This window comes from Macrobrachium nipponense, chromosome 10 (assembly GCF_015104395.2).
Source record: "Macrobrachium nipponense isolate FS-2020 chromosome 10, ASM1510439v2, whole genome shotgun sequence".
Classification (NCBI taxonomy): domain Eukaryota; kingdom Metazoa; phylum Arthropoda; class Malacostraca; order Decapoda; family Palaemonidae; genus Macrobrachium; species Macrobrachium nipponense.
In genome coordinates, this window is record NC_087204.1 from 43,065,751 (window position 1) to 43,093,250 (window position 27,500).

The 27,500-nt window shown below is 39.0% G+C and overlaps 1 protein-coding gene across 1 annotated transcript in view; it reads left to right on the plus strand.

The window, feature by feature from the left end:
* LOC135223590 (Krueppel-like factor luna) overlaps positions 1 to 27,500 on the plus strand; it is a 402,867-nt gene that overhangs the window by 47,286 nt on the left and 328,081 nt on the right. The window contains exon 2 of the mRNA XM_064262133.1: positions 14,245 to 14,293. Within this exon, the coding sequence (XP_064118203.1) occupies positions 14,245 to 14,293 (49 nt within the window). The remainder of the gene's footprint in view (positions 1 to 14,244; positions 14,294 to 27,500) is intronic.

Consider the following 27,500-nt stretch of genomic DNA (forward strand, 5'->3'; position numbering starts at 1 on the left):
GTTTCTTTCTCATTTCCCTTTCTCTCCACCTCAGCTGTCCACTCGATACTACGCACATGATTCACTACTTAGATCATAGAGGCATTTTAATTTCATGGAACGGGCCATTTCGCCCCACTTTATACACAGCGAGAGAGAGAGAGAGAGAGAGGAGAGAGAGAGAGAGAGAGAGAGAGAGAGAGAGAGAGCGAGGAGCTTAAGTATCATCATCGAAGCAATGCATCTGAGGGCATATCAGGAAGATGCGTCATGAGATTCTTATGTAATCTATTGGATATCTCAAGTATGGCTGCAAGAACCAGGCCATTGAGGGTATGCTAAATATGTTCTGAGGAATCGTTTTTGTCCAATAGAATTCGTGTGAGACGGCTCAAGGACACGTCCCTTGAAGTTGATCAGATTTGTTAGGGTGTGTGCTATAATTGGCATATATGTGTGTGTATATATATATATATCTATATATATATATATACTATATAGCATATATATATCTATATATGTATATAATATATATAGTAGTCTATATGTATATGATAATTTTTGTTTTGTGTGTGAAGTGAACCATGTGAAACCATTGGCCGAGAAATCGATACAGGATATAGCAACACCATTTTAAAGATGAAATCAGTCCGTATAAGACCTTCTCAAGTCGGTGCAAATTATATAGACCAAGGTTTAGTCTTTTTCCCTTTTAACCCAATACAATGTTGCGTGTAAGAGACTTTGATGTAAAAACGACTTTTGACATATTGACCAATTCAGGAAATACTGAACCATATTTCAGTGATGTTCAATCTCTCTCTCTCTCTCTCTCTCTCTCTCTCTCTCTCTCTCTCTCTCTCGTGTTATCTGGTGCACGTGTACCCAAGAGACCAGTGTTTTTCCCTTACCTCTACGACAAACAGGATTAAGGCTCGCTCCAAATTTCTCCTCCTACCTTTTCGGTCCTTTTATAAGGGGGAAAAACTCCAACAATTTTTATAGAAGAGTGATTGAATTATGTCGTCGTCCATTTTCTTGTGTTTTGTAAACCATCTCTCTCTCTCTCTCTCTCTCTCTCTCTCTCTCTCTCTCTCTCTCGTTAGACATACTATTATTATTATTATTGTGTGTATTTGATGAAAATGTGACGTGGTTTATTTATGATGATGTCTTTTTCTACACTTATCCAGAACGGAACGTCGTTTTACCGTATGTCATTTTCATTTCTTTTCTATACATAGTAGAATAATGTATCAACATTATAAAATCCTTTCTCCCTACTTGTTTAAGAAGGCCGACGGCACGGGCATCTAATGCCGACAGTGAAGTAAATTTTAAAAGAAACCTTAGTTGGCTTTAGTGAGCCATATCTTGAGATAAGGAGGCTATTTTTTACTGTAAAAGTTTTGATTAGGTAGTCTGAGCCTTGGTTCTTGCTTGTTTAATACAATGGTGACATTCACCTTGTCATTTATGAAGGTGCAATTGTTGAAATCGTTAGTAATCTTCAGGTTCATGCTTATATATATACACACACATATATATATATATATATATATATATATATATATATATCTATATATATATACATACATACGTTATATTATACTATATCGCTGGGATATATTATATGAAATTAATCAAGCTCAGTTTTGCGACAACTAACGCTATTTTATAGCTCCTAGATGTATAATACGCAATTCATATTGAAAAGTTTGTCTAATGGGGACCTGATTTTTATTCTTTTGGTTGAATGATGATTTTAAGGCATAACTTCACAGCGAAAGACAGAGAGAGGTTAGTGATCACTGCCACCTTATCCTGTAGCTGGTGAATCAAGGATGGAGACCTTGATCTGGAAGATTCACCATCACAGATGCTTCAGGGACCTATTAAGTTAGATTGCCTTTGATTTTTGTTCAAATGACTCTTCAGTTGGTGTTTGCTCTCATGGACAAGAAAGGCTGAGGTGCGCGTTCAACAACTGTAGGTGTGTTGAGCATTTGACGTGTTCATTCAGTTGTAGTTTTTTGATGAGCCTTCAATTTGCATGTGCTCAAAAACTCTCAGGAATTTTTGTACTCGTTTAAGAATATATTTTCAAAGTTAAATGTCATACTCTTGAGACTAAATGGAGGCAGGCCTGGTCTTTGGGATCGTCTGTTTTCAGGGAAGTGTACAGTTCTACTGAACCTGAAGAAATCCAGTTAGGCTGTAAATTTGGATTGTCTTTTAGTCCTTTGTTGCTGTCAATAGTACCAGTTAACAAAGGCTCTACAGTATATTTAAAGATATGCAGTGTGGTTCAACCAAAGACAGTCACTACTTAGCAAAAAGTTCTGGATGTTTTTGCATTTCATTTTACTACATAACTCCATTATTAATGCCAGTGGTATTATTGCATTCTTTTGTTCTATTTATTTAGATTTTTTCTTTTCTTGCTTCTTTTTCCTACCTTTGCTTTTGTGACTAATGATTTCGCTCCATTCTTCCAATCAACTTGACAGTTTTTTAATGCTCTTAATAAATTATAGAAAATATCACGCGGAATAGCTTACTTAAGCTAACTCCTATGGACGTGTAGTTTCGTATATACCAGTTACACATATTTTATACCTAAATTACGTGATTAAGGTTTTTTAAACCTAACGTAAAATATAGTATGCGTGAGAAATGACAAAAGGTCGCTGTTATGTGGTGTTCAGTACTTACTGTATGAAGAAGCAGCCTCAGACGGGAACCTAAAGGCGTTGTCGTGCAAGGTATAACGGTGACGGAAGCAGCCGGGATTACTACTGCCACCATCGACGCCTTCTAGTTATACGACCGGGGGTTGTAAAACCTCGGGTTGTCAAGTCCCGTCGTTAGGCCATTCCCCCGGGTCATTTTGATGGTCGCCTTGTTACGGCGTTTTAGCTTGATTGCTCGCCCCGTCGTGTTGTAACGCCTTACCGTAATGCGCATCGGAAGCTTTATCCGTTGTCGGCTTCGCTAACAATGGCTGGAAGTCAGAGGAAGAACTTGTAAGATTCGAGTGTTTGCAGCTTTGGTAATGTTCCAGTGGCCATTACAATAACTTTGTTCTTGATTTTGGGAAAGGGATGATTTATGGAATGCTCATATCTATCTGTGTCTCAGAATGGAACGTACCTGGTAACCGGGTTGCTAAAATCTTTCAATTGCTGCGTCCGTCTAACGTTGCTGAGCGATTTTTCATGTTACAATGTGGTGTAAATTGTATTTGTATTTGGTCCTCCAGTCGTCAACACTTACAAGCTAGATGTCGAAATTTGGGTTGGTTCGGTCCAACCTTATTAAAATGAAACAGTCATGTGGCTGTGCTGATATTGTTTTAACATGTTTCATGCTCATATGCCTTCCATGCCAGCATTAATCCTAGTAATTGCTATAGTTTAGATCGTTGAGACGTTGATGGGGTTATTTTGAATATTAATCCACGTATACAAGGGTAATGTTGGGTAGTAGTAAAAAAACGTGGAAGGTGAATGAAGTAGATGTCTGTAACACCCTGATTTCGTTTAACGAAGGTCTACCGATGAAACATTTGGCAGGAGGATTCACAGTCTGGAAGTCTCAGGTGCGTTTAAACTTTTAGTAGGCATAAGGGGGGAAATGAGAGGAGGTACAGAATGTATTCTGCACTTCTGCTCAAAGTAGCTGAGTTGCGAACGAATGTTTGTTCGGCGGAAGTGGTGTTAGTTTCACGATATAGTATGTAAGAGAATGTTTTAATAGTACAAAAGTGTGGCTGATGCAAATATACAAATTTTTCTAATGATTGTTAATGTGTTTGAATGCAGTGAGGATGAAATCTGTTGTTGGATTGTAGAAGAAAATCTGTTGGTGTTGATTGTAGTGATGATGAAATCTAATGTTAGATTGTAGAAGAAAATCTGTTGGTATTGAATGCATTTATGATGAAATTCCTGGATAATTGTTGAATGATTTTCCTGGATAATTAATTGTTGAATGATTAGGTGTTATCATCGGCATTTAGAGAATGGAAATTGTTGAATCGGGCTAGTACTTCAAGGTGAATATGAAAACGATCGTGCATTCTTGAATCAAATTAAGGAAGACTATTGACAGAGGCTTTGGGGAAGATGTGTGCTAAATAATGATTGTCAATTCATGTTAAGTTAGAATGGGCAAATGAGTGATTAATTTATATTATATTAGTAAAGATGGAGAATATTTAATGAAACCATTAAAGGCTAGTGTTAAGAGCTCGCGAAACTAATTGTGCGTAAAATGCTTTATAAATAAAGATTTAAACGATGAGTTAAATGACACAAAGATGGTAAAATAAAAGAGACAAGCACTGTTGATTTAAGTCCTCTGATCAGCTAGAAAATAAATAGGAACTTTGGAATTATATTAACGATGATTGTATCGGTTACTTCGGGAAGTAAAGAGAAAGATCGCATGGAGGGAAGTCGTGAAGCTGATTGGGGTCGCTTTTAATGTATGTAGCTTCTAGGTAACCCTTTTCAATTTAATTTTGTAGCTTTTGTATTTGATTTAAATTTTAATTATGGGTAAATAGGGTTAATACTGAATTACCCCCTCCCCCCATCTCTCTCTCTCTCTCTCTCTCTCTCTCTCTCTCTCTCTCTCTCTCTCTCTAAGCCATACCGGGATGTGGACAAGCCTAGTATTTATATGTGGAGGGGAGGCAGTATTGGCAGAAAGGAAAACAAAACAATCAGAAACAATAAAACAGGCTAGGAATGCTTGCCGTGTACGCCGCCGCACGTTAGTCGTAAAATATCAAGAAGTGGGAGGTACTGGGTTCGCTTTCAGTTCCTCTAATGTATGTTATCCCCAGGATACATAAATAATATATAACACGTAATGCCGATTCCCTGCCTACTCTCTAATGCTCCCTTATTTCCCTTCCCTCAGGCATGTTTTCCCTTATATCTCCGCCCCTTCCTCCGTTCGAGGCCCCTTGCCCTGTGTGCCGTTTCCCCTGCCATGCCCTGTCCCTACCTCCCCTCCCCTTCCCTTCCCTTCTCTTTCCCTGTGGAGTTTCTCCTGACGGCTTCTCCTCGCTCTTCTCCTCTCCGGGAGTTCTCTGCCGCGCAGGCGGAGTCGCTCGTTCTTGGAACGTGTCTTTTCGGTAATTCGAAATCAGGGTGATTTCCCAACAGCCAAATATTTCCTCGATCGTTTTGGCCTGTTGGAAGGAGAGGGGGAAAGTTTCCTCTTCTATAGCTCTTGTTTCGCACTCAGTTTGCTTGCCTAGTCTTTGGACATCCCTCTGAAGTGTGTGTGCGTGTGTGTGTGCTTGCTTGTGTTTACAGGGCTCTTGAGTACGTCTTTGTATGTCGGACTCTTGAGAGTGTTTGTCGCATTTTCTGCTCTGTAAGTTTTTTTTTATTTATATATAAAGTAAGGATCCCTTTGTGTATAGCTCCTAAAAGAGGTGCTTGTTAAATCTTGTGGGCACTCTTCTAAAGTAAGCGTTTTGTTTTCTGCTTGTCCGACACTACTAAGATACGTCTGTGTATGTGTGAGTGTCTGTGTGTGTTAAACATTTCTTCATCATGTGTTTTCGTTTGTCGCACATTCATCAGATAAAGTCGTTAATGTAAGTGTCTTAGCGCACGCCTTTTATAAGTAGTTATGCAATTCTGCCTCTTGTTTCGCCAAGGATGTCCTCGTTAAGTTAAGTATATCTTAGTTTAACCAGACCACTGAGCTGATCAACAGCCCTCCTAGGGCTGGCCCGAAGGATTAGATATTTTTACGTGGCTAGGAACCAATAATTGGTCACCTAGCAACGGCACCAATTCTGTCTAGAAATGAATTTGTATCACCAGAAATATATTACTCTGATTCCGCGTTGTCCGAGCCGAGAATCGAACTTCGGACCACAGGATTGGTAGCCGAGCGCGAAAACCACTCGTCCAACGGGGAACTAGGATGTCCTCGTAAAATGGACATTTGCTGGAACGCAACACTCAGGCGGCGAAGGTGAGGAGGAAAGGACGGAAGAAAAGAGGCAGAGATGAGGGGCGATGATGACGAGGTGGAGCAGTGAGGAAAATTGGCGAAATGGGAATAAAGAGGAGGGAAAGAGGAAGCTTAAGGGGACACACGGGTTAATTTATCTTTTGGTCGGACGACAGACGTTCCATGTGCCGTTGTTTAGTCTGTCGTTTGGAGAGAGAGAGAGAGAGAGAGAGAGAGAGAGAGAGAGAGAGAGATCGAACGCAGCTGAAAAAAGGTAGGGAACGGCGGGGAAACTCGCGAGTGGCAAAAAGATATCGGTCAGAATGACCATTCTCTCTCTCTCTCTCTCTCTCTCTCTCTCTCTCTTCCCGGCAGCCATGTTTTTGCTATTGGGCTTTTTTGCATTTCAAAATAGATATGTCAGTGTTTTCGGGATGAATATTTAAATTTGTTCTTTTTTTCGAAAGTGGACAAGTGATTCAATTAACTGATATTCATCGAGTGAATTTGTCAAATATTTCTCTCTATTTTTCCCCCTGTGTTGATGTCAGGGGTTGAATATGGTTCACATTTAGTAGGGAGCGCATTTGCTTCTTTCTTTGTTTAGGAAATTAAAGAGTGAGGGGATTTGTCCGTCAATCTTGGTGTTTATTTAGAAGATGGGTATATTGTCCCTTGATTTCTTCTTTCCACTTTTCAAGTCCAGTAGTGTTCATTGAAATCCTTTTAGCACACAGTACATATATATAAGTGGGCTTTCTGGACTTGAGTGGCTATTTTGTCGGGATTCGGTAATACGTGAGCGTTTTTCTATTAATTTTATTTTTATTTTTATTTTAATCGGCCTTTCATGTATTAATGAACTGACAACTTTTGAAAATGGACGTCTTAGTATACATAACTTCCTGTAGTGTTTATTAATTTGTTTCATTTTATTTTCCATACCTGTCACCTTTTGTCTCTAAATACCTACTCACCCAAAGACTCTTGATATTGTGTATATTTCCATGAAAGTGAGTTCACTTTCAGTGTATAATTCTTTAAAACCTCACTGCTGTATTTTAACACTGGCCAGAGTGTAACAAATTTATTTTAATTACCTACTAATATTTCTTGCGTGAATTACTCCTATAACGAATTCATTTATTTGTACTTATTTTTACAATGTTATCCGTTGAAATTTCAATCTTTCATCCGCAGATTTAATTCCTCATAACATTAGAGATACTCCAGTTGCCTCTTTTGGAAGGATTGAAGGTGAGGGGGGTTGGGGGTGGTGTGTGTTCAAACTCTCGAAGTATACAATTGGATGAATACAGAAGGCTGTTTAATTGGTGACTCGAGAACGTAAACATCTTGGGAGGTTGATCTTGAGGGCGGAGAAGTGGAGAGAGAGAGAGAGAGAGAGAGAGAGAGAGAGAGAGAGAGAGAGAGAGAGAGAGAGAGAAGGCGGTACGATGCACGTTGAATTTTTCAACAAGAGGATCCCAAATAGCTTTCACCTCTATTGGTCGCTTTTGAACGACCTTTTTTTGTGGCTGTTTTTATTGTGGCGTTGTGTTTTTTAAGGTCGTTGCCCTTTGACTGCATATGAGGGACTCGAATGCGTTTGTTTCTCAGACTTTAGTGTGTTTGTTTGTGTACCTTATTATAACCCCATTTCTATTTTTTCAATTCTGGTCTTTTTATGTAATCTAGTTTGTTTGCATATATAATGGGAGCCTTTGTGACTGTCGAGGGCCACTTTACAGTGGTTCATTATTAAAGATGGTTTGACTGTGAGGGGAAAAGTTAAAAAAAAAAAAGTATTGTTATGTTCGACTTAAAAAGAAAAATGAAAAGGGTCTTTCACGTTTATTTAGAAGCCGAGACGGGTATCCTGAAGAGGAAAACATGAGCAGGCAATCAGAAATGATGGACAGATGCAGAGGTGTAGTCAGTCGACCCTGCCCCCAATCAATATCCTGAGCTGAAGCTACAATTTTCATAATTCACGCGGTTGGGGTTTCATATACCAGGTAAACATAGAGACGCGAGAGGGCACGCAGGCTTCCCAGCCAGGCTGGAAGAGAGGGAAGGGGTTTTGGGGTGGCTGGGGGAGTGAGTGGTGGGGCCGGACTGGACTAGTGAAAAGACAGGAAAACATACACACTCATAGACAGTCACACAAACGCACACACGACACACGTATGAAAAATTCATGGTTTAATGAGAAACACTGGGGTTGAGCTGGAAATTGATCACTAGATCAGGAGGAAAGAATAGATGGGGCGATTAGCAGAGATGAATAGAGCAAATATGTCTGATGATGAAATAATGAAGGCAATTGATGCTAGTTGGAGAGAGACGTGACATTTTGGGATTGGTTGATTTCGTCTCTTATTTTTCAATTGTATTTTTTATATTTATTTAATTCTTAGATAAAACGTTGCTATGACTTATTATCACACGTCTGTATATTAGTAAAATGTGGAAATGTATACTTTTATTGATATTGATTCTGTGACTTGCAGTTGTGTTTTTGCATTCCTCTCTCTCACTCTTCATCTCCTACGTTTTCATACTGGATTATTTGAATTCGTTTCTTTTTCTAAGATGCGAATAGATATCGCTACGTTATTGTAGAGAATTCCATTCAAACATGTATGATTAACATGTTCGCATATATATCTATATATATATATATATATATATATATATATATATACAGTATATAGAGAGAGAGAGAGAGAGAGAGAGAGAGAGAGAGAGAGAGAGAGAGAGAGAGAAGGGGTGGTTTTCTTTGAAGGTGTGAAAGACAGAGTTTTGCACTTTCATCAAAGCAGTATTACTGACGGTGGGTGGAATTTAATTATAAAGATCATTGATCATATTGAGATTGTGGGCATTGTCTGCGGGGTCTTGAAGTGAAGATGTTTGCATATATGCGCAGTTTTCGTTGCCGATATGAGAGAGAGAGAGAGAGAGAGAGAGAGAGAGAGAGAGAGAGAGAGAGAGAGAGAGAGATGAAATTTATTACATGGTCCAGTAAATTGTCAGAAGAAAAAAATTGGCATTGCGAGTATGTATACATAGTCTTTGATAGTGTTCAATGTATTTCTGCCCTCAAAAGTCTCTCTCTCTCTCTCTCTCTCTCTCTCTCTCTCTCTCTCTCTCTCTCTCTCTCTCTCTCTCTCATCCTGTTTTGACTGCCTCTTTTGTTTCAGCAGATGTTTTTCTTTATTTTTCTATTTATTTTCTTTCAGCATGGTCACTACCCTCCATCCTCAAGAGAGTAGTTTATTGTTCTCCTATTGGCAGCTGCGGGTGGGTTTTCCATTCCGATTTTGCGTTTCTTTTTGTAATAATTCTTAAATCAAGTTTTTTATTATTATTATTATTATTATTTGGTCATTTATGATCGTTCGATCTTTCACAAACCTTTCTTAGTATTTCTGTATTGATTTCGACGAAACGTTCCTTGCATAATGCTCTCTCTCTCTCTCTCTCTCTCTCTCTCTCTCTCTCTCTCTCTCTCGTAGTAGTAGTAGTAGTAGTAATAGTGCCTTGCTTTCCTCAGGAGGAAAAAGGAGCGACGGAGGGAGAGGCGTTATGGCATCGTAAAACTGGCGCCTCCTTGCAAAAGCGCCCCACTAATTGTTACACTTCACGCTATCCTTATCCACTCTGCTTCATTCACCTGTTTTATCACTTGCATTCTTTCCCACGTCCTTTTTTATGTGGACGGTTATTCTGTCGCAGGAGCTTGAGGAAGCCTTCCGACTTCTTGGAATTTCGGCTCAAGATTAAGTTTGTTTGGCGGTTATGTCAAATATGTGCACACCTATACGACTGATCTGACTGAGTTAGTCGGTCATTGTTAGTCAGGCTTTTTTTTCTTTTAGTTTCGCTTATATTCATGATTGTATAATGCGTTACATATTTCTGTTACCTCAGGATTCATTTTTTTCAGTTGTCTGTTTTCCTATACTAAATACGAGCGCAGCGTGACAATTTTCTATATTTGCGAATATACTGTGGTTTGACAGGCACTTGTTCCCCAGCTCTCCAATATAAATACATTACATTTATGACATTGTTTAATTTTTTCTCAATATCTGTAGCAACATGACGCTAGCTATTTGATTCAGTCATCTAAAATACCTTTGGTCTGTCGAACTTTCAGAAGTTACAGCCATGTTGAGCCTTCGTATATAGCGATATGGCTTTTTCTGTTAATTAATTCAGAGGAACTTTGATTAATTGTTTAATATATCAAATTCATAATGAACTTTTCCTTATCCATGGCTGATGATGATTTGCTATTGATAATGTTTTCGAATTTAAACACCAGTTCTAGTATTCTTTTTAATTCCATTTACGATGTCGGGTTGTTAGGTACATTATATTCTACCATTGTACTCATCGTAAGTATTCTTTTCGTGAGGTAGGTCGTAATCAAGAGAGCCGTAATTCGGAGATATTTCTTGGCTTTTCTTTGTCTGTGCCTCCTTTTTCTCTTGGGAGATCGAAGAAAAGGAGACATAACGACAGTTCTGGTTTGAATGGACAACGCTGAGAATTCGAGAAGGAAGACAAAAAAAATGACGTAGGAACCAATACTTTGTGCTGGAATCTCCCTGTGTCCTCCCCAGTGTGCCGGGACCCACCCCACCCCTTACCCTGCCTGTGAACAGTCTTCCCCCCCCCCCCCCCCCCCCCCCCCCCCCCCCCCCCCCTGCCCCCCCTGTGTTCGCTCTCGAAACCTTTTGTTACGTCGTGTGGCTTTCCCCTGACACACGCCGTGTGTTTGTTTGTGTTTATTGTGCGAGAACACAATGTGTTCTTTCGTTCTGGTAGTACCTTGAGGAACGGGAGGGCGCTTTAGAACCACTGTTCTTTAGGCCTCTCCGCTCTTTCTGGCATTGTTCTTCTATTCTGTTCGACTCGTATTATCCCTTTTTCATTTTCATTTTTCCTGTCACCTCTTTCCTTAGGGCTTTGGGCCGGTTGTTCCACCCTGGCTGCCTTCGCTCTGGACTGGATTTTTTCCCCTCCTCTCCCACCCCTCCTGCGCTCCGGGATTTTTCGCCTTGTTTTCGAATATGTATGTATGTATGTATGTACGTACATATATATATATTGCAAGAAATCAAATTTGTTAAAATTGGTTTTCAGGAGAAATGGAATTGAATTTTGTGGTCGGTATCTTTTGGTGTAGTGTGTGTGTGTGTTTGAGACAAACCTTGCAACACTACATCTTTTAAAAGTTACTCAACACTTGGTAGTGATATTTGAGAGGATGTAAATGCCAGAAAAGAAGTCGCGCTGCATCGCAGACTTCGTCTTCTGTATTCAGTAATATATATATATATATATATTATATATATATATATATATATATATATATCGTATATCTATATATATAATATGTTTGTGTGTGTGTATATATATGTATTCAGTAAATATATATATATATATATATATATATATATATATATATATATATATATATATATATATATGATATATATATATATATAGAATATACTGAATGCAGAAGTACGAAGTGTTTGATGCAGCGTGACTTCTTTCCTCGCATTTTAAATCCTCTCAAATATCATTACCAATCGTTTTAGCACCAATACAGACCTTGCATTATTAGTACTATTTAATACTATATAGCCTAAATAAGATTAATATATTATATATATATAATTTTTATATATATAATATATATTATAGTGTATATATACTATATTTATATGTATATATATATGTAATTATATATATATATATAATATATCTATATATATATATATATATTATCTATGCTATATTTGAAATTATACATATATATATATATATATATATATATATTTATTTATTAATTCTTTCTTACTGACAACCTGTAGACGTAATCTGAGTTGTTAGTTTCGTATTGGCTCTTATTATTTACTTCGATTTCAAGTTGTTATAACAACAACATTCAAGAACTCTCTGCCAGAGACGTTTCATGCCATCTGCAGCATCTCTCTCTCTCTCTCTCTCTCTCTCTCTCTCTCTCTCTCTCTCTCTCTCTCTCTCTCTCTCTCTCTCTCTCTCTCATCGTAAGCTGTCTCATTTATTTTTTACAATTTTCAAACTTTTACCTGTTCTCTTTTGTATGTCTGGCTTTGGGAGCGTTGTCGGTGTATTAAATGTTTAACTCGGTTTTCTTGACGGAGTCTTGTGACAGATATTGCTGAGCTATTTGTTTTTATACTTGTTAGCGGAAGGTGTTCCTTGTTCTCTCACACATTCTGCGCAATTCAGCCATTTTTTATGGAAGTGCCCCGGGATCTTTGTCTTGTTTTCACTGAGAGAGAGAGAGAGAGAGAGAGAGAGAGAGAGAGAGAGAGAGAGAGAGAGAGAGATTTATGTAAACCCGAGTTTATTTATTTAGCGTAATTTTCACGCATTGGAATAGCAAGTAACATTTTTTTTTTACTTTAAAGACTAAGGTTATCCGGATTTTGATCGAAGAACAAGGCCTTATTAGCCGAGTGATTTCCAGATTGTATATTATCTGCAGCAATATTTTAAACTTAACGAATACAGGTACCGTATCTTTAGCAGGATCATCTGTAAGTAGCCTCGTAGACCTTTCTTAGCCTTCTTTTTTTTAATTTATTTTTATTTTTATTTATTTTTTATTTTTTTTGCACGAAGCGTATAGCAACAGGAAAACGCGGTTTTCTCCCTGGAATTCCCTCCTTCTCCCCCTCAAGTTTTGTATCTAAAGAACATCTGGGGCTAAAAATGGATTCACAGGGAAGACGGGAAAAAGTGAGGCGGTATGGGAGAAGCCATTTCTTGCCCGTCCCTTTCTTCCTCTACTTGTAAGGGCTCGGGTATTTTTCTTGTTGACGAAATAAAAATTTCCGGGTCCAAGTTTTGAGCGGTGTTCTTTTAGTGGCGGCGTTGTTGAAGTCAACGGGATCGCGTGCGTGGAGGCCTGGGCAGGCCAAGAGGAGATGGCGTTTGCGTTACTCATTGCGTATGGGGCAACGCGGAGTGGATGTCTAGTTTATGATGTCTAACTGAATCATATGAAATTGGGGGCGGAAGAAAGCTGTTAGGGGAACGCCGTAAAAGGGTTGATATTGAAAATAGCTTGTAGGGAGTTGTAGGGAATAATGCCATGCAATATATTGGTAGGAGAGGGAGACGCAGACACGAATTATTGGAAGGAAAATGAGAGAACTGAGCAGGGAAATTTGAGACTTGTCAGATATTAAGGACATAATGGAATTTTCCGTAAAGAGGAGGGGATGGTAATTGAATTATGGCTTTCATTAAATGATGAAATGAATTGAGAAAAATGGACGAGGACTTGTGTGATGTGTTTTTGAAGATCACCCTGGAAGACTTTATTATGTGAAGCGAGATTTACGTCTGATGTGAGGCTTCGTAGTTCACATCAAGGGCTGAATTGAATGTCCTGTGCTGCAGGCGACGTTTGTGTATATGTGTTGTTGCTTGAATTGCTCATAAAATGCATATCCAGAAAGATACTGATGTTGTTGTTATTGTATTCGAAAACTCATGTGTTGTTTTGTTTTATCAGGGGCTGGAGAGAATGAACGAGATAAATAATTTTGAATAATGAAAAAGAACAAATAATTTTGAATAATGAAAAGAACCATATTGAAGAAAGAAAATTATCTGAATCCACGTTGATTTTCCACAGGCTTCAAATTTTCGATGAAACCAAGGAAAAGTTCCAATTTGTGGTCGCACTGTGGCAAAGCACTCGTCGTGAAATTAAGAGATAGAGAAAAAAGAAACAGGGAGAGAGAAGCATAGAAGATAAATGGTTACAAAGTAAAACAGGTGGTTCATGATGAGCCCCTCAGACAATTAATTAACAGTGTAGGGACCTGTGATAACACGCTGGCGACGCTTCTCCCATCAAACTAAACATCATCACCCCCGTGGACTGCGTGAAAACACGGAGTCTCTCTCTCTCTCTCTCTCTCTCTGTCTATTTGCTAATGGTTGATCGCCATTGTGCAGTCTAATCCCCCCCCCCCCCCCCCCCCCCCCCCCTTACATCGTGTCATCATCATTTATCAATTTGATCTTACGTGTTCAGTTCTGGCGATTAATTTTTACCTTAATTTTTTTTTCTTTTTTAATCTCCAAGAATCGTAGCTTGAAAGTGTTCACTTTTCCACTTAGTCCCGGGACATTATTTCATCATTTATTTCTTTGGCCAACTCCGAAGTTTTCGACGATTTAATTTGTCTCTTCTTTTTACAGGTACGTGAATCGTTTGGTGTGGCCGAGCGCCGTGGGTAGGATAATATGGGTAAGAAGAGATGACTATTTTCCTTCGGTTTTTGGTGGTTCTTATTTGTGGTTTGATTTTGAAATATATATGGTTTTACTGTTTGGTTTTCAAGTTAAAAAGGTAGTTTTGCTGTTGATCAATTTTGTGCATGTACAGCGATTTTTCCATACAATATATATATATATATATATATATATATATAATAGATATATATATATAGTATATATGATTATATATATGTGTGTGTGTGTGTGTGTGTGTGTGTTTTGTGTGTGTGTGTGAGAGAGAGAGAGAGAGAGCTAGAGAGAGAGAGAAGAGAGAGAGAGAGAGAGAGAGAGAGAGCGCACCTATCCCCGCCCAGCCAACCCCATGTGATATTTTCCCATGTCGTAAATAACCAGCGTTTTATGAAAATCCTCTTGACTTTCAATTAAACCTGTGAATTATTGAAATGCAGTGAATTATTCATTCGAAATTCTGGTTTTAATACCCGGCTCTTTGACTCGAACCGCTTCATTTAGTCCCTCGCCAAAGGTTTAAAGGATTATTTTGTAGTCTAGTTACAAAGACATTCCGCAAATAATTATGTTTTAAATGTTCACGGTATTGCTCTTTTTCTATCTTTCCTTCTTCTGTCTCCTCCATCTCTCGCACACAGCGTCAGTGTTATGAACAGATGAAACGGTCAATAAATCAGTCGTCATCCCCCCTCTAATCTCTCTCTCTGCTCATATTAACATTTGCAACTCTCTCTCTCTCTCTCTCTCTCTCTCTCTCTCTCTCTCTCTCTCTCTGATACTAACTTTGCAACCGTCTCTCTCCCTCTCTATTCATGTCAGCATTTGCAACTCACTCTCTCTCTCCCTCGTCTCTCCTCTCTTCTCGCCCTGGCTCTCTCTCTCTCTCTCTATAATGGCCTCTACTGAGTCCCTTATTATTATTTGCCAATACTAATTTTTCTCTTCACATCCCGTCCTTTTGTAGTAGGCGTTCATCTCTCTGCTTGCTTGTATATTCGCTCTCTCATATTTGGCGGAGACATTTGCTCTCCCAGTCTGTGTGGTAACCTAATCTCTGGGAGGGAGATGCCAAAAATGATATTAGGAAGCTTGTTTGCATAATTTTTGAAAGTCACTTAAGGCGTATATCAAGTTTTTAGGCAGCCAACAACCCACTTTTACCTGATGGATTTTTTTTTTTTTTTTTTTTATCATGAAAGATGCTTGTGTAGAGAGAGAGAGAGAGAGAGAGAGAGAGAGAGAGAGAGAGAGAGAGAGAGAGAGAGAGAGAGAGTATATATTTTCATGAATGCTTTTTCTTCACTGTTACAAGTTAACATTGTTATGCTCTCAGGGTAACGTAAATCTTGTTCTTTGATCGATGCCGCTCTGAAGTTTTAGTTTTTAGTTTGACACAATGCCATTATAACTATTAATATATTACAGTAATAATGATTATTTGTTTTCGCCCATGATACCTTGGAAGAAAGCATTATATTGATGTATTGGTGAACTTTTTCAAGGTTGAAATCTGACCAGTATTCCAATATTGCAAATATAGCGATGTAAAGGCTATTACAGTAGCATGTGTCCACCCTTCGTTTGATCTTTCACTGGAGTGTTTGCTTAATTTGGCCTATAGAGGAGACTGACAGCTTATTTCCTCTGGTTAAACCCAGACCCAAGGAAAAAGGTGTTGACGAAAAATGATGACCTAACCATACACTTAGCTAAAGCCTCGCTTTTTTTTTTATATATAAAGTTGGAAGGTCATAAGAACGGTGAAAGAGCTGGAGGAGGGCAAAGAGAGAATTCCAGAGGAGGTGGTAAAGGGAAAGAAGTAGCCGTCAAACTTGTAGCGTCTTGGTGAGCGGTATTTATGAAACTTAAAAATTTCAAATATTCTGTTTTTTAGGTCTTTATTGTGAAAGATTTGCAGCAAGTGGTATATGAAGTAGTGATAAATAGATATAGATTTATATATATATTATATATATATATATATATATATATACTATATACACACAAATTTGAAACTTAGAAAAATTCAAATATTCTGTTTTTGTAGGTCTTTGTTGGGTCAGATTTTGCAGCAAGTGATATATGAATTATAATATATATATTATATATATATATATATATCATATATATATATATATATATATATATATATATATATATATATGTTTTGTGTGTCCGTCTGTCTTATCTTATCCTTAAAGAAAGAGAGGTAGAGGCACAACACGTATGGCAAAAGCTTGTCAGATGCCCGTTCCTTATGTGGGGAAAGAGTCTTTAAAAGACAAAAATCATCTCCTATGGCTCCCCCTCCTCACCACCTACAGTTTCCGGTATATGGTCCTGGCTGGTGGTGGTTGGCCCGTCCCCCTCCCTCCCTTCCCTTCCCTAAGATGTCTTGATATTTCGAGAAGCTCTTTTTGGGGGAGATGCCATTTTAATCCGTTTAAAGAAATCCCGTTCACATTTCTCCTTAAGAAGAGGAGAGAATTCTTAATCGGGATTTGCTTCTGGAATTCCTTTCAAGAATCTTTCGTGAGGGGTTTTGGGCGGTGCGGTAAGAATTTCTTCCGAGAATATTCTTTGGGCTTTGGTTGGAAGCTCCTTCCCCTACCCATACCCTCCCCCTCCCCCCCTCCCCCTCCCCTCCCCTCGGACGTCATCTGAATATTCCGGCCGAATATCCAGAGTTGGAGGTTCCTGAAATCGGATTAAAATATTCAGCTGTAGCTGTTACAGTCTATTTCTGAATTCAACTCCGGTCTTAGACGGTCGCTTCGCTGGAATTAATGCGGAATATTGAAGTGCGGCTGCGGCGGACCTCCATTGTGTTTGGGGCGGGGGGTGGGGGGTGGTTAGGTGGTGCTCCTCTTAAAGTATTTAGCCCTGCAACTCATACTCTCGTATAGTTCAAGAAATAAACGGGTACCAGCAGTGCAGATTATGCCGCCTTCGCCATGGCTTTTGTTGCATTGGGGAGGAGGAGGAGGAGGAGGAGGAGGGGAGGAGGAGGAGGAGGAGGAGGAGGAAAGAAATAACGATACGAGCGTTTTTAACATAAGTGTTTCGTTATGGAAATTTTCTCTCGTAACGATTCGCATTGTTGATGTGGTTAGTTGAAATGTGTTACTTGGTCCTCAGCGTAGTTTGTATTCATATTTTTTCACGGAGACGTTTATTTATTTTATTGTTATGGGACGTAGAATTAGGCCTCTAGAAAGATGACGATAATGCGTTCCTTTCAGGAAGAGAGGCCTAAACCTATATACCTCTTTCTCGTCATTGCTCGTCATCGCAAAATAGTGTTTTTGCGAATAGGGTTGCGCTGCCATTGACACATAGACACTGCTTTAATATACTTCGATAGCCTACGTTAGGTCTTTTTCCTCTAGTGAGACTCTCCAGCGCCTCGCCTCCGTTTTAGACAAGTGAATTACAACTGCTTGAGAATTCATTCTTCAACAAGTGAATTTCTGGATGGGAAATCATTCTCCAACAGGTGCGTGTCTTTCTGGCTGAGAAACTGTTTTCCGACAGGCGCTCTTCTGGGTGAGAGCTATTCTCCGACAGGGTGTTTTTCAGGATGAAAAACTATTCTCCGACAGATGTTTTTCAGGGTGAGAAAATATTTAAATATTTTCTGGCAGGTGGTTTGCTGGATGAGAAACTATTCTACGACAGATGCCTCTCTGGATGAGAAACTCTTTTTTGACAGTTGCTTTACTGGATGAGAAACTATTCTACGACAGATGCTATTCTGGATGAGAAACTGTTCTCCGACTGGTGCTTTTCAGGATGACTCTGAAAAGTGCATTTCTGAATGAGAAACTGTTCTCCGACTGGTGCTTTTCAGGATGACTCTGAAAAGTGCATTTCTGAATGAGAAACTTTTCGACGACAGATGTTTTTCAGGATGAGCAACTATTTTCTGTCAGGTGGTTTGGTGGATGAGAAACTATTATATGAAAGGTGTTTTTCTGGATTAGAAACTATTCTCCGACAGGTGCTTTCAGGATGAGAAACTATTATCGGAAAGGTACTTTTCTGGATGAGAGACTATTCTCTGACATGTGCTCTTCTGGGTTGAGAAACTACCCTCTGACAGGTGCAGTTCTGGGTAAGAGACTATTCTCCACCAGGTTAAATAGTGTTTTAACAAGCCTCATTCCAAGAGGAGGATTACTTGGTAACAAGTTGTTAGGCAACAGACGTTTCAGCAGGTATTTAGTTAACAACTAAGGGATTTACCCATTGTCCCTAATACTGTCATTAGTTGCGTGTGAATTTCCTGACGCGATCTTACGAGAGATCTACGGCTTGACTATAGTTGACATCCCTCTTTATGTGTGTGTGTATGGCGTGTGAAACTTTATGTAATAAATTTGGGGGGGCAAAAAAGGGGTTTTGTCGTTAATTCCATTGAGTTTTCAATGTGTTCATGAGAGAGAGAGAGAGAGAGAGAGAGAGAGAGAGAGAGAGAGAGAGAGAGAGAGAGAGAGAGTGGTTGGGGGAATTTCTGAATAAGCTGGTCTTGGGTAAACTTGAGCCGTCGTAAATTGCAGGAACTTTCGGATTACCTGAATTACTCTTTTGTTACCGAGACGGGAATTGTGTTAATTCGGATCCTTCTTTGGTACAAAAGTTTTGTAAAGCTTCTTTCGATCCCAGCCATCACGGACTTTCGTGGTCTTTCTTCTCTGCCTTCCGTGGTTACATAACTTTTGTATTGTCTGTTTCGAAGCTTGTCCTTGCAGAATGCGACAACCATTTTGGAAACTTGGAAATGGAGTTGGGTGATTACTTTTTAAAGTATGTGCATATTGCCGTAGCAAACATTTTCCTCATTTATAATATTTTCAGTTATGGACATAAATACGACAGTTCAGGGCGAAAGTACGGTTTTCATTGGGATGATTGAAGCTTTTCAAGTGTTTGATATTAGGTTGTTTTTATGTTCTACACAATTTTTTTTACATGTTCTCAATTCCGTAAATTCGATGAATCCGAAGAACTCAGTAACTAGATTGAACTTTTAAGTAGGCTTTTTCTTGCCATTATGCTTTTCTAATTCCATTCAGTATGTTGATAGCATTTATAAAAGACGAGTGTATCGTAGTTTTTACAGATAATTTTTTTTAAATGATTCATCTCGTTTAGTGAGGCCAGACAGAACTTTTCAGAAAGTCGAAAATCGATCGTGTGCCAGCGGCGAAACCAAGTTTATCTTTGGCGTGTCTGGTCCAGATGGAAGAGCCATCTGCTTATGGGGAGAGCAAACATCCCAGATAAGATCCGGGTGCCCTTTATTTCGGACCATCCCATCAGGACGGATCTTCCAAAATTCCACGGGAAAAGAGATCGGGGCGAAAGATTGGCCGGTTCGTCGGGAGGGTGATGACATATGGGGAGGTCGGAAAGGGACGCAGAAGATCATTTAGAAGGGATCAGTTTATAGGTCACTCGTGGCCAACAAAGACTTGGGCTGTGTGGGGGAATCAATGAAGGTTATCATTTGCGGGTCTCTCGCTGATGTTCAGTGCTTTTCTATTTTTTTCTCTCTTTCATCGAGGGGTCGTAATTTTTTTTTTTTTTTTTTAGTTTTTTTTTTTTTTTTTCTTTTTGTTAAAATTAAAAAAGCCTTTGTCTTTCTCCCCCCTCTTTTTTCACATGAAAAGAAGCATGATTAACAGTTGCATTGTCCATTTATACATGAATGCATAGTCTTAAAACTTCTAGAAAAAGAAGGATTGCCATGAAACTTCTAGAAAAAGAAGTGGAAAGGTCGTAATTATTTTTTGTTAAAATAAAAAAAAAAAAAAAGAGCCTTGGTCTTTTCCCCTTTTTTTTTCACATAAAAAGAAGAATGATTAAACAGTTGCATTGTCCATTTTATACATAAATGCATAGTCTTAAAACTTCTAGAAAAAGAAGGATTCCACCAGTGACTGCATCCTTTTTGTTTCCCATATGATAGTAGTTTATTACTTTTTTCATAGAAGTGAAAGTATTTTCAATGGCCATTTACTTGCTATTCACGTAGATAAAATAACGGTAGACACGACTAAGCTTTGCCCATGGCTTTTTTCGCACTGAAATGTCTTGCCGGGAGAAGAATTAGTAATTTTTCCCTGAAATGTGCGTGCATTAGTGCGTTTTCAGCATTAGATTAATTTTGGGACAGATTACCTGAATAATTTGACTAGAAATATAATTAATTGGTCATGGCAATTACTCTGTCTGTAAATTAATGATTTAAGGCCACTAATTATTTATAGACTGATGTTGGCGTCATGGTGTCTTTTTGATGGTCGGATGGTACACATATGTTAATTATCCAGGTGTACTTTAATGTTATTTACATTTAAATATTTATAGTTGGTAATTTCAGGTTAACTGTAATTGATCTAAAATAAATATTTCTGAAATCGCTATTTCAGTGGGAGATATTCTTAATAGATTTCATGTAGACGATCAGTTTATTAAGAATTCTACGTTAATATTTTAAAGATTTCGTTGTTTTAATTGTATCAGGTATGTTTTCTTAGGCTTTTCTTTTTTGTGTTTTCAGTGAAATATGTTACCTTTCTCAGCCACTTAAGCTGTTTCAATTGAAGATTTGTCTCCAAGTAGTATCTGTAGCTGCGAACAATTATTCTGAAAATCATTCCATTCTGATTATTTACTCTACCGTGACAACGCCTCTAAACCGGTAATCTGTAATAATAAATTCCTAGTGGATCTTGTTTGGCCTCCCCTGGACGACATTAGGGGAGGCATGACACAGCCATCCACCGCATGCAAACCTGTTTGTTCGCTCCGGCTGGCGGTGTCGTAGGTAGGGGATCGGGAAGGTAGGGGAGACATCCACCCTTCTCTTGCAAACCTGTTTGTCCATCCCGGGTAGGGGTGGGGTAGGTACGGTAATGGGAAGGAAGAGGAAAATATCTTCCCTCCTCCTGCAAACCTGTTTGTCCGTCCCGGGTGGGGGTGGGGTAGGTATGGTAATGGAAGGGTAGGGGAGGCATCCTCCTTCCTCCTGCAAAGTTGTTTGTCCAATACGGGTAGGGGCGGGATAGGGTAGGGGAATGTAGGCTTGGGGAGACATCCACCTTTCCTCCGCAAACCTGTTTGTCCTCCCATTGGGGGGGTGGGATAGGTAGGGGATCGGGAGTTTTAGGGGAGGGGACAGCAGCGCCGGTTCCAGCGCGCTACACGCTCTTCGACAAATAGCCGATAAGATCTGAATTTTGTTATTATATGAATCGTCGTTTTAGATTTTTAAAAATAATAGTATATACTCATGTTATTATGTTTCGTCGAAATACATTTTAATGCACGTATGTGTAATAATTAAAATACTGTAATATAACCCGTGTCAGAAGGACATGAGAGCGGACTCCTCTGAACACCACACTCAGAGGGCGCAGACTAAATTATATCTTTCATAAGAACAATCTGAACTTCTTTCTCTCACATGAGAGAAAAGTAGGTTATCCGTCTTAAGTACATTCCAACCCACTACTGCCCAACCCCCTCTCTCTCTCTCTCTCTCTCTCTCTCTCTCTCTACTCTCTCTCTCTCTCTCTCTCGCACAGTTGGTTATACCCCCAGTTTACAAAATAAGGAACCTGCATTCGGTTCTCGAACTAGACATGAAGGGACGGTGTGAGCGTCGTCCCTAAACCGGTATATACCTCTCTTGTCCTGTAGGTAAATTAGTTACCTAGTTGTTAGTCGACAGTTGTGTATTCGAGAGAGAGAGAGAGAGAGAGAGAGAGAGAGAGAGAGAGAGAGAGCGCAAAAATAAAATCTGACGTGAGAGTCATTATAACCCGTCAAACGGAAGGTTCGCGATGAGAGAATTCTCACCTTGGCAGGGGTGAAACCATTATAAGATACTCATAAGATTCTTAAAATATTTCTCAGTAGAACAGTATAACTTTTCTCTTCCCAACCCTCTTTACCTAATTGGCTATGAATCATCAAGTGCTTTTTTTATGAATGCTTGAGAAATGAAAGATTCCACATTGAAGGAACAACAGTAGTTTTGCGTGCATAATTTAATGCTTTATTTGTAAGAAAAGAAAAAGCCAGTCCCTACAGAGAGTTGAATTTACTAATTGCTCATTTAATTGTATAACACTTATCATCTTTAGCATTAAAAGAGTGAACTCAAAATGCAGATAAGTTATATTTATCATGAAATAATAAGTTATTATCGTTCGGGAATCTTCAACACCTGTGTGCATTTATTTCTGTTCAAGTATTATAGTTGTCAATTTGTCAACTTGCAACTCCACGGGACGCAAATTCCCGAGGTGTGTACGAGTATTACACCAGCCCCGGTTTTGTTGCCATTTAATTTAGCTGAAAGTCACATGGGTGTGGGAAACATTATGAGATTATTTTCAAGAAGATTCTATGGTTAATTTTAATATATGGCGGGACTCAGTGGATCTCTGACATTGCGCCACTCCATGCCAGTCCTTGTTTTTATCTTCCACAAATCTCCGCTCATCTGCAAGTTCTCCTTCTCATCCAAGTGGTTGGGGTGGGTCTTCCAACTCCTCTGGTGCCCCACTAAGGGTTGTGCGAAGGAACAGCCAAACAAGTCTTTTATGTCCCTTGCATCATTATCTCATCTCTTTGTCTTTTGTGATATTATTTCTAACTCTAATTTGCCATTTTACTTCTGAAATTCTTCTTGAAATTTTAGTTCTCAAACTAACATAAAGTTTTTAGATACAGTTTCATTGTCGTACCGTGAGTCCCTTCCCGTGTTGCAGTACAGGTCGCCTAGGTTTTATGATGTGAAATCGTGTGAATGCGCATTTATTCGATTTGACTTTCACATCTTAGTTCACCATGCCGATTTTTTATTTGTCCTTTTTTTAGACTTCTTTCAATCCAACTCAAGAGAACCTTTACTGGATATCACTGTGCTAATTATGCGATAGATTCAACCCTATTAATCCTTTCTCCATTAATGTTGTTCAAACCCGTTGTGCTTACTTTACGTCTGTTTTTCTTAGATTTCATGTAAATCACAAACTCGCTAGATGCATGATGCATTCTGTCAAGCAAGCTTTGTAAATCTTGTGGTAGGAATTTTGCTCTTTAATGCAGCATCATCTGCATATTCTAATGCTGTCAGATTTTTTGCCGTTACTCGGTCTAAACTTTCTACCATTATTTCCATTATAAAACCTGTGAAAAGGGCAAACACCTAAGGTGGAATACATTACCCTGGTAGCAACCACTGTTTGTTGCAAATTCGCTTTGCAAGAACCTATCAACATAAACTTTGCTTCTAATCCGTTCATGGATAATTTAAATTTGCTTTACTTATATTGAATGGAATGCTGTATTTGACCTAAGGGCCGTCCATAATATTAGTTTGCTGTCACTGTGGGGTATCTCAGGTAGTCAAAAATGCCATCGTAAAGGGGATTTTGAGTTTCACAAATGGATTTGCAATGTTTTAACATAAATATCGATCAACTACTGTCTATTCTAAAACCAACTTGTCTCAAAGCTTCATAATCATGTGTTTAGTTTTCTGAAAAGAAAAATTATTGTGCCGGCGTTGTCTGTCCGTCCGCACTTTTATATGTCCGCCCTCAGATCTTAAAAAAACTACTGAGGCTAGAGGGCTGCAAATTCGTTTGTTGATCATCCACCCTCAATCATCAAACATACCGAATTACAGCCCTCTAACCTCAGTAGTTTTGTATCCTCTGTCTTTCTCTACGTATACAAGAGTTGTAGGATTAATAAATTACATCTTAATCTTTCTCTAGTGGGGCCTGGGATAAAATACGTCGTATAAATTATCCGAACTGTGATGTACGAATGTAATACCTAGATTTTCGGTAATAAGACCACCATTAAATTACTTTCTAACTCCTCTTATAATACACAGTTTTAGTCACTAGGCGTCATTTCTTTTCTTAAAGAAAAATGTCCACATGCGGAATAGAGACTTATCTGTTGTTAGTAAAGAGAACGTTCTTCAAAGGAAATACTTTTTTCTTTTGTTTTTTCTTTTAGTTTTTTATGATATTTTAAAAGTTTCCTGTCTTAGTACATGAGTGGAATGCAATAGTTTCAGTGGGGTCCATAACTACCGGTATTCCATTTGCACAGCAAATGTTTTCCTTATTAGTATTAACTAAGCCGTATTGTATGCAGAAATACGTCAGCTGTGACACGGAATCTGATGTTTAATCGATGAACGAAGTGAGTTACTCCTATTGCATTTCTGTTATTTTTGTTAGTTCCACACAGAGAGAGAGAGAGAGAGAGAAGTGAAGAGAGGGGAGGAGAGGACGAGAGGGGAGAGAAGGAGAGAGAGAGGAGAGAAAAAAAAAACTTTGAGTCGCAACGTTGACTTTAAATCAGAAACGTAAATGGTTGTAATTGCAGCAGGCAGTGAAAAACTCTCTCCTTTTTATATTCCCAGAACAATCAGTTAGAAAAATATTTTTAATCATGAAATTATGAAAGTTTTTTTTTTTTTTTTTTTTTTTTTTTTTTTTTTTGTCAATTATGAAAGCGAAGCATATTTTTTCTACATCTGGTGCAGATCTCCGAAACTGTGAACAGTATGAAAAAATCAATGAGGGGCCGATTTGGATTTCGCAAGCCATTTTAATACCTGCAGCCGTAGGCTCTAAGGCTAAAAATCTCCTGCGCAGCCAGTCATATACATGGTGATCCATGAGTCGGGCCCCTATAGGTATGGTGCGCAAAGGTCAAATTTCCTCGTTTGACATGGAGCGTTCCGGGAGTCTCATTATATAATTCCGGTTTATTAATCTCTAAATGGGTTGAATATTGGGAAGTGAAAGGAATGGCAAGGGTTGGAATTCCTTCCTAACCCTCTCTCTCTCTCTCTCTCTCTCTCTCTCTCTCTCTCTCTCTCTCTCTCTAGTCTGTCTGTCCGTTGCCTTTCCTCCTCTCCCTCGTTCTCTTTTCGTTTCCTCTCTTACACAATCCCGATATCCCTCCTCCTATCTTCCTTTGATCCTCTCCTCTTTTACATTCCACTCCCTCTCACCTTTCTCCTTGGCTCTCAAATATTAATCCCCCCGTCTCTTGTCTCCCTTTTCTCCTTTCTTCCTCCTCTTCAACGTCTCTTTCCCTGTTCATCTCCCCTCGGTTTTTTTTGTTTTTTGTTTTTGTTATCTCTTGTTGTTGCATAAACTGTGATTCACCTTTTCTACTCGGCCATCACCTCCGATACTTTAGAAATAAGTACTAATGCGTATGTGGCTTATCTGTAAGCAAGTACGCGCTGGCGCGTGTCTCACATATACTATATATATATATATATATATATATATAATATTATATATATATATATATATATCTATATATATATATAGGTACAACTATATCTATATGCAAATATATCATCTTATTGCTTCCGTATGCATCCAACAGCTGCTCTCTCTCCTCTCTCTCTTTCTCTATCTCCTCTCTCTCTCTCTCTCTCTCTCTCTGCGCCCTTTCTCTGATCTTCCCCTCTAGCAGCAAAAATAGCATAATCGATTTATAGTCAGGTTCTATACACGACCTAATGACTTCGTTATGGTCGGCGTTTTACCGGTGAATTGACGCCGCGGAGTGATGACCTCAGCTTTAGGAGGAGGGGGGAAGAGAGAGAACAGGCTGGGCCCACTTTCATACTGAGGTTCGCCCTCTTTTATTCGTTTTCGCAAAACGAATGCAAACTATTACTGCAACCATTACTCCTACTACTACTACTACCGCCGCCTCGCATCTTCCATCCTACCTCTTTATTACTCTCTCTCTCTCTCTCTCTCTCTCTCTCTCTCTCTCTCTCTCTCTCCTCTCACTCTCTCTCTCTCCCTCCCGTCGGGTTTTACTCAAAGGTTGATGGTTTTTTGCCTTTATTCTGTTCTATTGTATATTGGAGGATGTTGGTGTTTTGTAATTTCTTACTCTTGCCGATGAATTATTCGCCGTTCGTCGATTATAATCAGCACGGGAATGAAGATGAAAATACGAATTCTGAATATTCACGGGTGATGTTTGTTGCATCGCGTTTAACATTTGCTTTTGTTTCTTTGTGTTGCGTTTTGCTGATTGTTTAGTCACTATTCAAAAAAGATTTACGTGACAAATATACTCTGGATAAGTTCTCATTTCCATGTCGTGTGATATGAATACAATTTTTTCTGTGTACACCAAGTCTTCATAGGCCATTTACGTTGGAGTCTTGTTTCGTAAGAAGTTGGATGTTTTGTAGAAAATTTCGATTAACAGAGAGAGAGAGAGAGAGAGAGAGAGAGGAGAGATGAGAGAGAGAGAGAGAGTTTTCACTATAAAAAAGCGGGAAACACTTTTTTTTTTGTCCAAAGAGAGACCGAGACTGTTATTTGGGGATGGAGAGAGAGAGAGAGAGAAGAGAGAGAGAGGAGAGAGAGAGAGAGAGAGAGAGAGAGAGAGACTTCTGTTATTCAGAGAGGAGAGAGAGAGAGATATAGAGCAGAAGATAAGCACATTGTTATTCAGAGAGAGAGAGAGAGAGATAGAGAGAGAGAGAGAATAAGTTTTCCGATAGAAACGACTTGCTTTGGTAATTGGTTCATCAGAGTGAAAGCGTAACTGAACCTTCGCCTCCCCCCTTTTGTTGTTGTTGATTCCCTCCTCTCTCCTTCCCCTTCCCTCACTTTCCTCTCCCCTCACCCTCACAATGCCCCGTTCCTCCGGGCTGTTGGAGCAACAAAATGAAGTTCTTGCGAAAACCCATGCTGGTAGCAATCTCGTATGAAATTGCCTGTGGAATCTTAGATACGCATCTCGCGCTATCAAGGACAGACCATTCTGTTGTTTGCATGAGTCATAATACATTGTTTGTCTCATCAAGGGTCGATTACTTGGCATTCCTCGCTCGTATCGGCTCGGGGCAACACCTGGCTGTCTTTTTCTTTATTTATATATATGTATAATATTATATATCGAGCTACAAACGTCTTTTAATATCTAATTCGCTCTACCTCGAATTTAATATATTTTCATAAATTGTCGGACGTTCTTTTGCGGTTTCTTATAAAATCGTCGGACGTTCCCGGTTGCGGTTCTTATAAATCGTTGGACATTCCCGTTGCGGTTCCTATAAATCGTCGGACGTTCCCGTTGCGGTTCTTATAAATCGTCGGATTCGTTGCGGTTCCTTATAA